The sequence below is a fragment of the Euleptes europaea genome, chromosome 1, assembly GCF_029931775.1.
Source record: "Euleptes europaea isolate rEulEur1 chromosome 1, rEulEur1.hap1, whole genome shotgun sequence".
NCBI classification, from domain to species: Eukaryota; Metazoa; Chordata; class Lepidosauria; order Squamata; family Sphaerodactylidae; genus Euleptes; species Euleptes europaea.
In genome coordinates, this window is record NC_079312.1 from 112,306,503 (window position 1) to 112,324,684 (window position 18,182).

At 40.9% G+C, this 18,182-nt stretch overlaps 1 protein-coding gene across 2 annotated transcripts in view; it reads right to left on the reverse strand.

Annotated features, from left to right (window-relative positions):
* Nucleotides 1-18,182, reverse strand: part of GABRG2 (gamma-aminobutyric acid type A receptor subunit gamma2) — a 102,100-nt gene that overhangs the window by 63,163 nt on the left and 20,755 nt on the right. For both annotated transcript variants that reach the window (XM_056857276.1, XM_056857286.1), the window contains exons 2-4: nucleotides 5,636-5,784; nucleotides 1,805-1,872; nucleotides 497-717 (exon numbers count right to left, since the gene is read on the reverse strand). In XM_056857276.1, coding sequence (XP_056713254.1) covers nucleotides 497-717; nucleotides 1,805-1,872; nucleotides 5,636-5,784 — 438 coding nt within the window. The remainder of the gene's footprint in view (nucleotides 1-496; nucleotides 718-1,804; nucleotides 1,873-5,635; nucleotides 5,785-18,182) is intronic.

An 18,182-nucleotide genomic window follows, 5' to 3' on the forward strand; every position in this document is an offset into this window, starting at 1 on the left:
TACTTTGGTCCTCAGTTCCTGTATCCGCTGCAAATTCCAGTCATACCTGAGATTGAGAGACTATATGGACCAGCAGCTACACATCAGAGGCCAACGCTGCTGACTCTTGGAATTGTTTTCTCCCAAGAGTTTCCAGCAACCAATTATTGAATATCATCTGGTCTATGAGCTCTCAGTGTCTCAAGTAGGCTCAGCTTTCTGTACTTGCATGGACTTTGCATGGAAGGGCCTTCCCTCCTTATGGTCATTCTGCAGTAAATATGGTTGCTTTTATTATAATCTAGAGACTCAATGTGTTATTTTCACTCATTGGGAATACCCTCAATGAAAAACCTGAGAGAAGATCTGCTTTCCGCCAAGGACTACAACATATGGTTCTATTCTTGTTTAATTTTGCAACCTAATATATATACCTCATAAATATAGTAAGTGTGACAAATATCTTTTGATTCATATTGGACCCACATGCTGAACAAAATTTGAATAGTGTAAGTACCGTAACGTATATAGTACTCTGCCATCATTCCAGATCCGAAGCATCCGATTGGGAGTTGTTATCCAGTGAGCATCAGCTTTTTTGGAGTTTCGGAAAAATGTATCAGGTATCCAGATCTTCCCAACCATATTGCTGTTCAACCTCAGCACTTTTATAGTGCTGTTGAATCTTAATCGTCTGTCGTACCAGGTTTGGGCAAAAAATATATCTATTGTATATTCCTGCAGTGTTCATGAAAGATATTAAACAAAATTACGTAAAGTCAGAACCAGATTTCACTTTAAAAATCTCTATAGTTTTGCTTGCCAAGCCTTTCATAACACTTTCCTAGACACAAACAAACAAAGTCACATCAGTAACCCAATCCACAATACTACTGGGCACCTGATTGCCCATGCTACTGTTGTCACCTTCTCGCAATGATGACATAATGCCATATCTAACGACAGCATGCCCTTTCATAAAGCATTATGTTTTAGTGTAGCAAATCGTGGACTATGGGGTAAAATATTTTACTTGAACGGGGTTTTAGATTAAACTAAATAATAATTAATAATATGAAGTGTTCAATGATAGAAGAATTACACAGTAGGATCCTATTTACAGCAACAGGTAGTACAAGCGATACACGGTAGTACAGACCACAGTCCCCAAACCTTTACACAAGTAACTTTCTAACTATTCTGTACAGTATATCTACTGTGTAGAAAAGCCCTCTTAAATAATTCATTTTTGCATAGTTTGCAGCAAGCCCAGGAGAGTGGAAGCTTTCCTAACGCATCATGCACACTGTTCCATCAGGAAGGGACCACAATGGAGAAAGCACATGTACAGGTGATTGTTGATTTTGCCCATTTGCAGGCTGGCACCTGCAGAAAGTCCTGCTCATATCAGCTAATAATGCTAACAGGCAAACATTAATGTTAGTTACAGGAATTATACAATGTAAGTACTGACCAGGTTATTCTTGCATGCACAGTTCCCTTCTCTGCTAAATCATATGAATGGGGTGCCCTTGAGTTGGAGAGTGCACAGGAAAGAATACAACTTTGATGTCTTGTGTGAATGGAAATTTCATCTGTGCAAAAATATTAGATGCTAAGCATCTTTTTCAGTGCATTGGCTTGCCTCCAGTTTCTCATAAAACTAAGTCTTACTTCTACTTGTTGTAGCATTAAAAGACTTTTAAATTGATAATGTGGTCTAAAAGGATGTATACGTTATATTCTAAAGTATCTTTTGCCATTCAGCAAGGAGATAATACCATGCAATACAATACTGTTAAATGAATAAACAAATATTACTTACCATATTAATAGCATTCACTGGACCGATGCTATTGACATACATATCAGTGCGAATAACTGTTGGTTGCACTGTAACAAAAACAATAAGAGCTGCTAATATCACTGCAGAAAATAAAACATGGATCTAAATGTAATACACTAAATAGATGTCTGAAAAAAGAACACCTATGTTTTGTTTCCCATGTGACACGTGTGATACTTTTAAATGAAAAAGCGCAGAATTAACCTGTACATGTACAAAATGAACTTCGTTATGTGTTGATATGGGTATGATCATGAGAAAGAGAGAGTTGCTGTCGTAGTCCAATGGGAGGGGCTGCAATCCCACATGTTGCTGTTTCATCTACCAGATTATCAATCAGGCAAGTATTTGTATGATTATAAAGCTAGCCTCATTTGTTTTAAAGGACACTGTGTTTCTAAAGTCACTTATGATACATCACATCCGATATTTCACATTCAAAGGAAGAATGCAAAATGACTGACTTAGGCCAAAGAGGGAGCTGAAGATCTAATAATACAAGGCCCTCACAAGAACAACATTTGGAAAATTGCAATGTCATTGTTAATTCAATTGGTTTCGAAACAGTGTTCCAGTATGCTATACAAAAAGACACTCATGAATAGGTGTTTGATAATAAGACAGAAGATATTCTTAAAACAGGCATTCTTTGAACTATATCCTGCAAATAAAAATATAGATTAATTAGGGTTTCCTCAAGCCATTTGGGCAGTCAACTGGTCCTGCACACCTCACTCATTGCTCTTGTGATTGAGTACTGGTAATTCTGCCATAAAAAAAAAATATTCCACTAGGCAAGAACTCATTTTCCTCTCCGATTAGGGTTACCAACCTCCAGGTGGTAGCTGGAGATCTCCCGCTATTACAACTGATCTCCAGCCGATAGAAATCAGTTCACCTGGAGAAAATGGCCAATTTGGCAACTGGGCTCTATGGCATTGAAGTCCCTCCCCTCCCCAAACCCCACCCTCCTCAGGATCCACCCAAAAAAACCCCCACCGGGAGTTGGGAAATTCCTGGGGAGTTGGGGCTGGAGCCTGAGGAGAGTGGGGTTTGGGAAGGGGAGGGAGGGACCTCAGAGGGGTATAAGGTCATAAAGCCCACCTTCCAAAGTAGCCATTTTCTCCAGGAGAACTGATTTCTGTAATCTGGAGATCAATTGTAATTCTGGGAGATCTCCAACCCCTACCTGGAGGATGGCAATATTGGCTCGGAGTAATCAGAGGTCACTGGGGGAGGTGGGAGGGACGGTAGTTGAGAATTTCCTGGTGCAGAGGGTTGGACTAGATGATGCTTGAGGTCTCTTCCAGCTCTACATTTCTATGTCCCTATCCCTGGTCTTTGTGGCAGCCAAAGATATATCTAGGGATGGCAGGAATGGTGTGAGTTGCTAGAGCATAGTTAGGGTTAACTGGTGAGGACCCAGAGGCATCTAAGGAGGAAAGGCTTTTTCCATCCAACCCATCACTGGTTTGTGTGGCCAAGTGGGTTGGGGCAGGGGACTTTTGATTTTGAGCAGCATTATTGACACTCTAGTTGCTGCAGCAACACATGGAGGAAGGAAGATGAAGACTGATACCTCTCTGTTCTGTTTTATGTGTAAACTAGAATAAGCAAAGCTGGATGTAATGGTGGCCCACTTTGGAGGCAGGGTGAGTTTACTCATAATGCTGGTAACCATGATAGTCTGTCCATTAGCACCATCTATCACTAAATTGTTTGGATGGTGTTTTGATAATATTGATCAGCCACAAATAAAACCTATTTTAGCACATATACTTGTTGTCTTGTGTCTTCATTCTGTGAAAAGCATTCAATACTGACCCAATCCAGGGTTGCCAGCCACCAGGGGGAGTCTGGAGGTCAGTTGTAATTCCAGGAGATCTCCTGACTACAGAGATCAATTCCCTGGGAGAAAATGGCAGATTTGGGGGTGGTCTCTATGGCATTATACCTTGTTGAGGTCCCTGCCTACCCCAAACCCTGCTCTCCCAGCAGCCACCCTTAAAATTCCACAAATTTCTCAACCCAGAGTTGATAACCATAACCCAACCCAATCCTTCATTCCCCAGTTCCTGCAGCCCATAATCTAGTTAATCCACAGTACTGAAGGAGTCACAGTGCAATCCTATGCAGAGTTTACTCCAGTCTAAACCCAGTCTATTATTATATTGAGGTAGCATAGTACAGTTACCAAATGGACCCTTTGCTGTTGACTTTGAGTCACACTTCACTCACAGATTCCTGAACATGTGGTCAAACAAACAGTGCTGGCTCCAAAGATGTGCAAGTAGAAGACAATTCTTCTGACAGAAAAGCAGAGGTCTATGGTTTGTCTGAATTCCTCTCTCAAGCTACAGCCCCTCTATACTGCATCCAGTGCTGTTCACAAGATTCTCCTGACCATTAGGAGCATCTTTTGGTTAGCAAGGAAGGTGGGAAAAATCCATTTCATGAACAGAGCTCTATATGTGTTTCTTTTGATCAAAACCATAGTGATACAGTTCGTAAATATCCTATGATACCATTAAAAAAAAAAAAAAAAAACCACAAGTTGTGACTGTTAAAAATATTCTAGTAAGAAGCCTAAAATTAATCCACTTGTTTTTAAAAAACGTTATTTACAAAATCTGGAATACAAATCCTGATAGCTGTAAGGGTACATACAGGTTGACTATCCCTTACCCAAAATGCTTGGGACCAGAAATGTTTCAGATTTGGAGTTTTTTTGGATTTTGGAAAACCCAGCCCAACAGCCCGGGCAGGAGCGCCTCTGACCGCCGCTTACACACCTGGTGGCTCTACAGCTGCCATCACTTCCTCAGTCTGCAAGCAGGAACATGACCAGCGGCACAGGTGGCTGCACACCCGCCAGTCTTCCTGTGGCTCCACCTCTTTACCACCACACTCACCAGCAGCCCTAGCCGCCTCTCCCCTTCCGTGGTGGGCAAAGCGCTGCAGCCGGGCTGGTCTGGAGCCGACCGGGCTCACTGCCTCCTCCCCACCTCTGCTCTAAATGCAGTAGTGGCAGCAAGATGCATGGCCGGGAAGGCGTTGGCTGCAGCCGGCCAACAAAAAGCAAAGCCAAGGTTAGTGAGGGGGGAAGCCTCGTCAAAGCCCTGCATACTGTGTGTATCAGAGGCAGGACAGGCCAAGGGGCAGGACAGGGCTCTGCTGTGTGGAGACCTTTGCCAGCTTTTCCTTCTGGCCCCATCTGAAGTGCCTGGAAGGGGCGGAGTTAGGGTTGCGAGGTCCCTCTTCACCAGCAGTGGGAGATTTTTGGGGTGGAGCCTGAGGAGGGTGGGGTTTGGGGAGGGAGGGGCTTCAGTGGCATAGAGTCCAATTGCCAAAGTGGCCATTTTCTCCAGATGAACTGATCTCTGTCAGCTGGAGACCAGTTGTAATTGCAAGAGATCTCCAGCTGGTACCTGGAGGTTGGCAGTCCTAGCAGGGGCTGATGATCCTGCACACTGAAGTTTCTCCCGGCTTGGCAAGAGCAGGCTGGGGGAGCGTAGGCAGATGGAGGTGGGTAGGGCATTGCAGATGATGGAGGCCTGGTGTGCTGCTGAGGGCCAGGGGCAAAAACAACAACAAAAAAACCCTACAATGGATCTTTCATGCTCAAAATATTTCCGTTTTGGAGCATTTCAGATATTGGATTTCAGATATCTGATAGGGATACTCAACCTGTATTGAGTTTGGTTCATATTCCCTTTTTTCTGTGCATTGTGCATCAGAGGAAATAACTTGTAGTTTCTTTTCCCATTCCACTTCATTACCATTAAAAAAGAAAAAAAAAATACCACTCACCTCCTATATCTGGCCGTAGCTTGTTGTCGTATCCCTCCAGCAGGCCATTTAAGATGAGTGTAACGTCACTCTCGTGGACTTTGGAAGACAAAACCCAGGTTTTGTTGGTTGGGTAATCTTCATAGTCATCATCACTTTTTTGGCTAGAACTGTTTGAAAAAGAAAAGGGAGAAAACACTGGAGACACATAACGGGTGACTGTGGCAATTACCTCATTGACAGCTCCATTAGACACCACGACGAGTGGATAACTCCCTTTTAAATAATGATACCGCTGTACAAAACACTGAAATGGTTTTAGCAAAAGGAATGACAGAGGGGATATCATTTATTGACTGATGTTTACAGCTCAATTTTAGTGAATGTTCAAGGTGCCAGAATAGACATACTTTCTCTTCTGTCCTATGAGTCAGTGAGTCTTTTCAATTTAGCTATTTCTTCTTCTAGTCCAGATTAAGGATTTTAGGGGAAAAACCCAGTGCATCATCAGTACATCAATGTGTATCAACAGGATTATGTATGACAGTCACACAAGTCCTACTGGAGAAAACATAACCAAGTTAAACTGTAATTTATTGGCCATTATGTAAATTATGTATTAAATATGGGGCTGGATGGATTCTAAATTTTCTTTCAGTAGAATGGGACTTTCCTAACTTCCCGTTCAACACATTCACACTGCAGTCCACTCAACTCCTCAGATTACGCTCCTGAAGGATAGGGAATCCTTAGGAAAAATATGAGGGGTTCTGCAGCACAAAGGGGGAAATTGCTGGACGTTGCCAGTTTAGTCTGGATGCCACCCATAATTTCTGTGTCAATTTCTGACATGTTTGTAGTTTTCATGTCATTGCCTGCACACAGTGCCTTCGCATTGCTATGCTTTACATTCTGTCCTGCGTCGTACATTTTTTTGTTTCTTATATAAGAGATGATTCACACAAACATTCCCCCTCATGTGAAAATGGCAGGATAGGATCACCAAATATAGACTTGACTATGTCAAATAATTTACAGTCTCAAACCATTAGCCCTTACTCGCATTACCTCCAAACGAAATTAGTTTGCCTCCGTACAATGTGTGACAAAGAAAAAAAGAGGGTGATTTGAAGGGCGCTGTATTGATGTGGTTAGTAGCTACCGTCTATAAATCTGCTTGCGCTGGGGCCACACAAACAGCAGTGTGTACTGCTCCACAGAGAAACAGCACTATAAGTCTAGCAAGTGGCAAATGGAATGCTCCATTAAGCTATGTCTGATATCCTCAGAGGAAAATATAACAGCCTGGGTTAAGCTACACCTGAGAAGAAGAGAAAGAAAAAGAGTGGACAAGGAGAGGCTGCTTAATTGTACTTGCCAAACTGATTTTTACCCATTAATGGAAAGGAAAGGATAGATTTGTATATCTTTCTCTTCACAGGCCCAAAAAAAAAACAAAAACAAACCCAGCTTTGGGAGTGTGATTCTAACCTGAAAAAATGTCAGCACGGGAAAAGGCTAAGCAACCTCTTTTCACTCTCCTTTCTCCCATTCAGACAGCTTGCCCCAGGCTTGAAGTTAAAAAGAACACATGGAAAAGAATCACGAAACGCCACACAAAATGTAGTTGGAGACCCAAATAATAATAAGAAGAATTGGCTTTTATATGCCGACTTGCTCTACCTTTTTAAAGGAGAATCAAACCGCCATACACTCTCCTTCTCTTCCTCTCACCATAACAGTCACCTTGTGAGGTAGGTGGGGCTGAAAGAGTTTGGAGAGAACTGTGACTGGCCCTGCTGGCTTCATGTGTCAGAGGGGGGAAACTAACCCAGTTCACCAGATTAGAGTCTGTCACTCATGTGGATGAGTGGGGAATCAAACCCAGTTCTCCAGATTAGAGTCCACCTCTCTTAACCACTACACCACGCTGGTGAAGGCCACCTGGCATTCAGTTAGTTCATGAGTTCAAAGGAAGCTCTGCATAGGGTGGTATAATAATATGCCTGACATAGTGTTGGGCACTAAAAAGCTGGCATTCTAGGTTAAAAACGGTGTGCCATTAAAAATTGCTTAGCAATTATCATAGGCCATTTATGCACGGCTGTTTCCTTGCGGTCACCCCGCAGACTACTCTGGGGCTTTGCTTTGAGTACGCTTGCATTTTCCGATCGTCAGATGTTGCCTTGCTGTCCCCGTGCGTTTCCACACATTCTCCCCCAAGTTTTCTAGATGCTGGCTATACACAAATCCAGAAAACGGTGGCAATGCTCGGGGAGAGCATGGCGACCTCTGAAGGTCAGAAAATTCAAGCATAATCAAAGCCAAGCCCCGAAGTTGTCGGCGGGGTGACCGCGAGGAATCAGCCATGCATAAACAGCCATACACTGTGCCTTGTCTCTGAGACATCTCTTCATTGCCCCAGCCCTTTTGTCATTTAGCTACCATGTTTTCCCCAGCTCCCATTGCTCAGGACTTTGCAACCACAGCACAGCACGTACCTGAGCCTTTCTTCTGTTATTGACTACCAGAAAGGAAAGTTTTTAATTGGCCTTGTGCTACATAGTATACTGCTAAGTCCAGACAAAAGAGGGCCCAGATAATTAAACCAGTGATGTAAGCGGGTTTATGAAGCTGTCTGCAATTTCAACAAACTAATTGCATTTCAGAGGGACACATTTTACACTGTCTCTGAAGCACCAGTCCTCCTATCTGCTGCAATGTCTTCTTTGAACATAGCTGGACAGAATTTTATATTTGCACTCCGTAAGAAATGTTCAGAACATCACTTTAATTTGTCAGTTGCCTAAGTTTTCCCAGAAATTATTTATTAACCTCCTTCTGACAGAAATTACCAAAGGCATACACCACATAATACCAAGATTTCAATAGAAATAAGAACAATTATTGCAGGAAAATGCAACACGTAACTCATATAATGGCTGCAACTTTATAGCAAGTTTCCTGGCAGTGCCATGGGTGGGTGGGGAACAAAATAAGGACCTCTAAACAGAAAGGCAAGCAATAATTATATGAATAATTATATAAGTGAAAAATATTTGTATTCATAAAATTGTGTGACACTAAGAATATCACAGTGCTGTCGAATCTATTGTGCACGTTTTCTTCAAATGCTCTTTCTAATCTGAGGTTTTTAGCTAATTTATCTATTTAAGAATTATGCATCCCATAGTTTTAGATACTGTATCTTTTAATTCTATTTTGTAATTGATGTGAATATTTTAATGGCTTTGCCATATTCATAAATCTGATTAGCAGTCACATATAAAGTCTGCTGCTTAAAGTTGGGTCGTGGCAACTAGATTTCTTTTTTCTTTTAATATTTAGTGAATTTTAGTTTCTTAAATATTCATCAAGAATTTTAACCAGGTATTGTCTTTTTAAAATCTATGTAATCTTATATCTCATGTACAGATGGTACAAATGTTTTACTGGTATATGCCATACTAATAAATCTGATTCACAGTGAGGGATATATGTATAATAAATCCATCCAATATAATTACAAAAATAACAGAACACTACAAAAACAACAAATGAGAAAAAAGTACAAAAATCAACATTTCTACATAGAAATCAACAACAGAAGGAGAAGGAATATCAACATTTGTACAAAAAGAGCCAGGGGCCCTGGTATGGCTCGTTATGATACTGGCTGTAGTATGTTCTTCAGCATGTGTAACAAAATGACTTTATGCCTCCAAAATGTGAGAAGAAAAGAGATGATAATAACCACAGTTGCAGATGTTTCCTGTTATAGTTCTTATAGAAGTAGAGGTCAAAAATCAATTGTTAAGTAGTTATGACAGATGTAATGCAATTGTGACATCAGTGACTCCTTCCAATAGCAATATGGCATCTGCTGTATCACAACCACTTTGAGAAAAAAGCATTTCTCCTGACCTTTCTGTGTCACGCAAGAGGCTACCAACGTGAAGAGTTTCTAGGCAATTTATACCCAGAGGGTCGAAGAATCTAAAAATAAATAATATTTTAACTCATATGTTTTAAATTAAATTTAGCTGAAATCTGGCATTTTGAAAGTGTGGGCCTCAGTAGGCAAACATATGCTGGATTATGCCGACTAGGACTATATAGGTTTAAATGAAGTATTTTGTGGGTTAAATTTTGAAGAAGTTGTTCTCAAATACTTTAATACACAGAAGACCTGATATTTACAATATAAAATAAAACAGAGAGGCTCCAGAGAAGTGGTTTGAGAATGAGCCATGCATACACTGGATTATATAGTTGCATTGTTATTCTGGATAAATTATGGTGACAGTAGAAATTTTGTTTTCATGGGATAAACAACTATGTGTAGTATTTTACATGTGACAAATGGTGAAATCCTAAGCATATTAGGCCCTCAATATAACATATATTTTTGAATAAATGTGTTTAGGGTTGGGGCATATGTGCTTTTTTTGTTTTACAAAACAATCTCTTTTTTATTCTTTAAGCAAAAATGCATGTGAAAAGAGAATGGTCTTTCATTGTTAGTGGTTCCAACATGCAGGGCATTGAGGACTGACATAGGATGGGGGGAGCATGGTAATTTCATTTAGCTATTGTTGGTCTACAGCCTGCCTTCAGTGACTTTGTCCTAATGTTTTTAAACAAACAGAAAGACTGCAAAAGCTTTAAGCCACAAAGAAACAAAGTCCCAAAGGTGCTTGTAAACATATCTTTAATTTATTTGCAAGCATCCAATATGTTCCAAGCCCTTACAGGCTCTTCCACAGGGAATTCTAAAGCAGCTTGAAGGAGCTTTCCAGTCATAGTTCCCCTATAGTAACAGGAGAACTTGATCCAAGAAGAAATTGCTGGCTGGCCCAGAGTGGTGTAGAGGCATTCAAGTCAACACAATTTATCTCGGCAGCTTATCAGGCGAAAATAAGTATTGTTCTTGCCATTTGATCTTCAGTGATGCTTTATTCGCTGCTTATGAAAAGCTCATTCCTTGGTTAGTGTTGTATCAGCCCTGGAATCTTCAGACTAACTGATCATATATACACTGTGCAGGAGCTTAGCCCTTCCCACTAGAAACTCTATTGTGTGCCTTAAAGCCCTGCCAGCTTGGAGGGCTTTAAGAGGGGAGTGGACATATTCATGGAGGAAAGGGGTATTCATGGCTATTAGTTAGAATTGATACTAGTCATGCTGCATACCTATTCTCTCTAGTATCAGAGGAGCATGCCTATTATTTTTGGGTGCGGTGGAACACAGGCAGGATGGTGCTGCTGCAGTCGTCTTGTTTGTGGCTTCCTAGAGGCACCTGGTTGGCCACTGTGTGAACAGACTGCTGGACTTGATGGGCCTTGGTCTGATCCAGCAGAGCCTTTCTTATGTTCTTATGCCTAGATTTTTTTAAACATCTGGTTCCTTAATTGTTTCTGACTGTGAATCTTTGTCCCTTCAGGCCAAGGACAGAATTTCACTAAGAATATTTCACAGACATTATTTTCATCATATCTAAAGATAACTCTACTATAGGGTTGCCAACCTCCAGGTAATAGCAGAAGATCTCCTGCTATTACAACTGATATCCAGCCGATAGAGATCACCTGGAGAAAATGGCAGCTTTGGCAATTGAACTCTATGGCATTTATGTCCCTCCCCTCCCAAACCCCACCCTCCTCAGGCTCTGCCCCCAAAATCTCCCGCCGATAGCGAAGAGGGACCTGGCAACCCTGCTCTACTAACATGTTGCCTACAGACTTCAATGCTACATTATCTTCAAATACAGTAAGTAAAATAATAAAGGTTTCATTTCCAACCATAGAAGCATCCTATGGCAAGTTTCTGTATCTCAGTTAGCAATGCCACCAAAAGTTGAACATCTTCCTTGAAATTGTTATTCTATATGCAGTGTAAAATCACATCTTTCAAGCTTATGTGCAGTCTGCAACGAGCATGCTTCTGGTACCCAAATAAAGGAGTGAGAGCACTTAAAAAATTAACAAAAGGTGAAAAATCTAGAATACTAAGCAGAGATAAAATAGGAACCATTTTTGTTCTTAACAGTAGTGCTTTAACCATCTTCTGATGAACTATCGATCTTTTCTGACACCCTAAGAAACCTAAATCACAAAAGGAAGCAGTTGAACATTTCTTCACAATGCTCAATGACCCAAAGACTTGCAAGTATATTTTCAAAACAGATGTTTTACAAGAGTTGTTTACAGTGTTTAGCATATTCCCATCTGCAAATGTACAGATGCATGGTATTGTCTATGTGAAAATGTCATTTAAGCCAAGGGAAGTTATGCAACTGTAGCCCACTCATATCATCATGATTTAATATGGCCCAGCAACAAGCTGACCTATTTTTGACATCCTTTTCAAGTTATGAAACAAATTTAGCAAAACCCTCACAGAGCACATAGGTAGTTTATGGATCTATGTTTTGTACTTGTAATGCCAAGAGACCATGTATAGAAGGAAACATTTTACAAAAACTTTAAAATATGCAAATGAAACCCCTCTCTTTTTCATCATTTGTTGGACCATACATCCAATGGTCTGTTCATGCAACTTTTAGGTTGCACTTTTGTACCTAGTTATGGATGCTCAAACCAATTGGCTTCAGTGTTACAAAACATACTTTGAGAGCAGCATGCCACAGTGACCCCTAACACTGTTCTCTGGGACTCAACATTTGAGCCATCCTGCCCCCCATTGTCATAGGGCTCAATGGAGCTCTTCGCCTTCTGATTATATACTTTTTAAACATATGGGCATATATGGTTTACAATGACAGATTGGCATGCACTTCCATATACCAATACACCAGCATGTGTGTGTGTGTGTGTGTGTGTGTTAAGTGGGTCTTGCAAACTGAGGGCCATGGCTTCCTTGATTGAGTGACTCTATCTCACACTGGATCTTCCTCTTTTCCTGCTGCCTTCAACTTTCCCTAGTATTACTGTCTTTTCCAATGAGTCTTGTCATCTCATAATGTGACCAAAGTATGATAGCCTCAGTTTGGTCATTTTTGCTTCTAGGGAGGATTCAGTCTTGATTTGATCTAGAACCCACTGATTTGTCTTTTTGGTAGTCCATGGTATCCGTAAATTCTTCTTGAACACCATATTTCAAAGGAATCAACTTTCTTCTTATCAGCTTTCTTCATTGTCTAACTTTCACACTCATACACAGTAATGGAAAATACTAAGATATGAGTTATCTTGATCGCCGGCAACAATCCTTACATTTAAGGATCTGTACTAGCTCCTTCATGGCAGTCCTTCCCAGTATCAATCGCCTTCTGATTTCTTGGTTGCAGTCTCCCTTTTGGTTGATGATGGAGCCAAGGAATAGAATAGAAAATCTTTAACAATTTCAGTATCTTCATTGTCAACCTTAAAGTTGTGTAATTCTTCAGTAGTCATTACTTTTGTCCTCTTGATGTTCAGCTGTAATCCTGCTTTGGTGCTTTCTAATTTAACCTTCATCACTAGTTGTTTCAAGTCTTCATTGTTTTCTGCCAATAACATTGTGCCATCTGCATATCTCAAATTGTTAATGTTCCTTCCACCAATTTTAACTCCACCTTCATCTGAATCTGATCCAGCTTTCTTTATAATACGTTCTGCATATAGATTGAACACATAGGGAGATAAAATACATCCTTGTCGGACACCTTTGCCAATTGGAAGCCAGAATACCCTGACCCACTTGTCCCTTGCTACTCAACAGTCACAGGCCACAAGATATTTCTGACCAGCATGTGATGATGAAGCTAATAATGACAAGAAGTTTCAAGTAAATGGAATAGACACACTGCAAAACTGCCCCATCTTTCCAAAAGCCATTTGGTTTTGCATACATTTTAACATATGGGCTATAGTAAATTGTATATGTCTGTGTAATCTACAGTTGACATCATTAAAGATGTAGTTACAACTTGTACTCTTGCTTAACAGAGCAGAATGTGCATGGGTGGATAAGGAGGGTTGGTTTCCCCCCTCTTTGTTTCAAGGTTCATTTGACACTACAAAAAGGATTAATGGCACATTATATGGAATTGTGCCTTCTGAGTGAGAAATACATTTTACAAATGTGGGCAAGAGCTTCTATGATGTTTACCATAATACAGTCACTTGCATTTCCGCTGGTATTGCAAGCTTGAAGAATTCATGCGAAAAGGTGTTAATAGTTGAATTGAAACATGTCCCTTTTGCCATCTCAAAGGGAGAGATCAATTTTCTGGGACCTTGGCACAAATGCATACGAGGATGTTTATACTGAAATCCTAACGTGAATTACACCCTTCTGAAGTCATTGATGTCAATGGACTTCTAAAGATGTAACTGTGCTCGCCCTGACCTAGCTAGCCCAGGCTAGCCCAATCTAGTCAGCTCTCAGAAGCTGTACGGTCAACCCTGGCTGATATTTGGATGGGAGTCCACCCTGGAATATCAGGATCATAATGCAGAGGCAGGCAATGGAATGCCGCTTATGAATGTCTATTGCCTTGAAAACCCTATGGGGTCACCAAAGGTCATCTGTGACTTGACGGCAAACCCCCTCCCCTTGTGTTTAGGATTGCACTGCTGGGACTTGTTCTGTAACTACTGAAACACTTTCATTCTCCTCCCTCACACTTCTTCCTGAGGAGGAACTCTTTAATATGTTTGCTAAATCTTCATTAGCACATTTGCACACATACACAACTAGCAATGGTCAGCTTGATTCTTGTTAGCCTGAAAGCACTAAGCAAATTTTCAGTCTGGTTAGTTAGAGAATAGCAAGCTGTCCAATCCAGTTTTTAGATAGACCTTTTCTCTAGAGCCTTTTATCAACTACATATCTGCTGCATCTGCAGATTTAGCTACTCCCCATGCAATTATGTCTCCGCTCTTTTTGGCTTTGCAGTTTTTACACACTCCCAGTGCATTTGGTTCCTTCTGATCTTGCACTGCTAACTGTTCAATACCACAAATGAAGGAATCACAGCACAGTTCTTCCTCTGCCATTCTCTCCCTCCAATCTAAGCAAACTGCTTGTGTAATTAATTGTCAGTCCATTAGATAAAGGACATATTTTCCCTCTAAATGCATGTCAGATCTTCTGTGAAAGGTTGAATGCAGCAAAAAAATTAGTAGCATTAGAGTCTCCCCACCCAACATGTTTGAGGGAAAGCAGCAATGATGACATGACTAGGGAGGATCAGGAATGGCATAGACATGCCAGAGACAGTTTGCTATTGAAGTGCCTATAAACGTCATATATGGGAAAACATATATTCTTTCACATGTATGAATACTCACAGGTTTATGAGGTGCTATGCTCAGGTATAAGAGCATAGCATCAGGCACATATATATACTGCACACATATGTAAAGGCACTGTCTCATGTATAAGGGGTAAAGAATTAATCTTTGGTTCAGATTCACAAGTGTGTGATCACTGGGTTAGCATAAGCTGGCAGCCATTACTAAATCAGGTGCCAGTGATTTCATCCTTGCTCGGCTGGTACAGCCAACCGCCTTAACAAGGCCTAAGACCAGTGATTGAAGACACCAGAAGTGTCAGATAAGAATGTTAAGTTTCGTTTCTTCAGCAGAGATCATATAGCCACCTAAGTGAATGCCTTAAGACCACGCTCATAGGACATGCAAATGGTTGTATACACACACTAATCTAATGCATATTGGCTCTGATTGTTATACACAATGCTGATTACTGCCCTTCATGCTAAAGTCTATAAAACACGATGTCTTTCTTTGTTCTTGGTGGAATGCTCTGACACTTTTTAAGGGCATTTCCACACGTGCTATTTCTTTTATTGGCCAATAAAAGAATTGCTTGATCCTGATAACCTCTCCTGCATTACTTTATTGGGCAATTGAGGTAATTGAGGCATATCACTACCCCAGGCAAAGGAACTTTACTGTCCCTGACGTAGACTGTTCATAGAATCATAGATAGGGTTGCCAGGTCCTACCTCTCCTCCGGCGGGAGTCTTTTAAGGTACATCTCGGGATCGCACAGCAACGCGTGGATGCACCGACGTGCATGTGCATCACTTCCTGTTTACAATCGGAAGTGACCTGCAGCGGCGTGTATGCGCGTGCACGTTTGCCCGCCAACCATCAGTTGGTCAGCGGGAAAAGGGGCAAATTGCTGGGGGTTTGCCCGCCACCACCGGGCACCTGGCAACCCTAATCATAGAGTTGAAAGGGACCATCAGGGTCACTTAGTCCAACCCCCTGCTCAAGACAGGAAATTCATTGGTTTTTTATACCCCCTTTTCTCTACCTTAAGGAGCTTCAAAGCGGTTTACAATTGCCTCCCCCCCACACACACACACACAACAAGCACCTTGGGAGGTAGGTGAGGCTGAGAGTTCTAAGTGAACTGTGACTAGCCTAAAGGCATTCAGCAGGATTTATGTGGAGGGGTTCTCCAGATTAGAGTCCACCACTCTTAACCACTACACCATGCTGGCTCACAAAATATGACAATTCCTCTTTGCAATTACTTGTTTAACATTTTTGATCCTATCTATTCAGAGCTCCCAAAATCAATTAAAACATAAATGCAACAAATCAGAAAAACCACCAACAATGATAAAAGCAGAAAGCACAGCATAAAAATGAATGACATCCATCATGCCTAAAACCTATCAAAGTAAAAAAAAAAATGCAAAAAGGTGGTTTTGGGAAGGTGGAATATATATATATTTGAACACTTGGACAGGTTCATGGAGGAAGACATGGCCCATTGGATAATGTATAAATCTTAATTAATTTTTCAAACCCATAATACAAGAGAGTGAAAACATTAAGCCATGTGCTCTCTGACATCACATTAAAACTTTTTCAAAGGATGGTTGTTCAGAACCATTTTTAGTTTTAGTTTTACTGGGGGTTTTAACCAAGTACATTTTCATGAGACGTTTCTTTTACACCTTGAATAACTATGCTGGTACTCTGCGGTAACAAAACTGACTTTGAATGATCACTGGCCTGACAAGTTGCTAGAAGCATCAAAAACTACAGTACGGTGCTATAGGAAGGAGTTGAGAAATGCTGTGATGCATTGCAAGAATAAATTATTTAAAATAACATACTATGTGTAAGGAAGTAAGGGGAAATGACACATTCAAGGACTTGAGTAATCATTCTGTTGTACTAGTTGACTACTGAGGAGCAGCCAGAGGAGAAGCAACAGCAAAGTAATATATATATATTACAAGGACATCACCAAAACAAAAACAATTTATCTAGATGATGATGCCATTTACAGCTTTACGAACTTCAAGCAAGTAAAAGGCAATCAAAAACCGAAGATATAAAATGAAACACAACATACAATGCATAAAAGGTATGAAGAACTAACCTCATAGCCAGTGGCAAAAATCAGTCTTAATTATAATTTTTGAACAACTTTTGATCTGCAAAGTGCCTCACAATACTTAATTTTATCAAACCAATCATTTTGAGGTAAATAAATAAAATATTTTATTTGCGGCTAATATGCCAGATAAAACAGAAACTGACCATACAGAGTAGATGTTTACAACCCAGGTTAACAAAATTAGGAATCACCCAATTTTACGCTTCCACAGATTAGGGAACTGTAGAGATTTATGAAACTTAATTAATTATTGGCAGCTGGGCACACCCTCGCCATGTTAATATTGGTTCCACAGAACCCTGATTCTTGCCATATTGAAATATTGATTATAACAAATTCTGGGTCTATGGAATGCTCCTGGCCAAAGTCTACTGACTGTAAGGTGACCTCCTTACCTCGGTAACCTTAAAGGGATTAGCTTCGGGTAATCTCATCATACTATGTAACAGACAGCCAATGTTTGCTCAAAGGATGCTGGCTTCAAGATAGAATGTATCATTGTCTTCTCTATGCCTTGATCTCATTAATCATTAATGGTGGTATGCCTTGCCTAAGTTCCATTGTGTGATCACTGACTGACCTTTGCTATCCATTGTAATATTCCTTAATAAAACTAAGAGATCACTGGGGCAATTCAGATTGATCTCTGGAACTCAAGACACTGTAAGCATCTTCCCTCAAAGCACCGTGCATGCTTTCCCCAAGGCACTTTCGGGGTGCCTTTCCTTCAGGGAACATTGAGGCGACGTAGCTTCATTGCTACAGCACAATATTTTGCAACCTGGGTGGTGATTGGTGAGCTGTCTCCCAGCAGAAACCTTTTTGCCCATTCACCCTCATCAACAGAGCCCATTTCCCTAATCAAAGGCTCAATAATATTGAAGCGGGCTGACTTGTAAAGGGGACATCTAAAAAATACATGATCAATGGTTTCCAGCAACCCTGTGTTACACAGGCAACGTCTCTCCACCCTGGGGATCTTCTTAAATCTCCCTTCTAATATGGCAGATGGTTAGGGTTGCCAACTGCCAGGTAGTAGCAGGAGATCTCCTGCTAATTCAACTGATCTCCAGCCGATAGAGATCAGATCACCTGGAGAAAAATGGCCGCTTTGGCAATTGAATTCTATGGCATTGAAGTCCCTCCCCTCCCCAAACCCTGCCCTCTTTAAGCTCCGCCC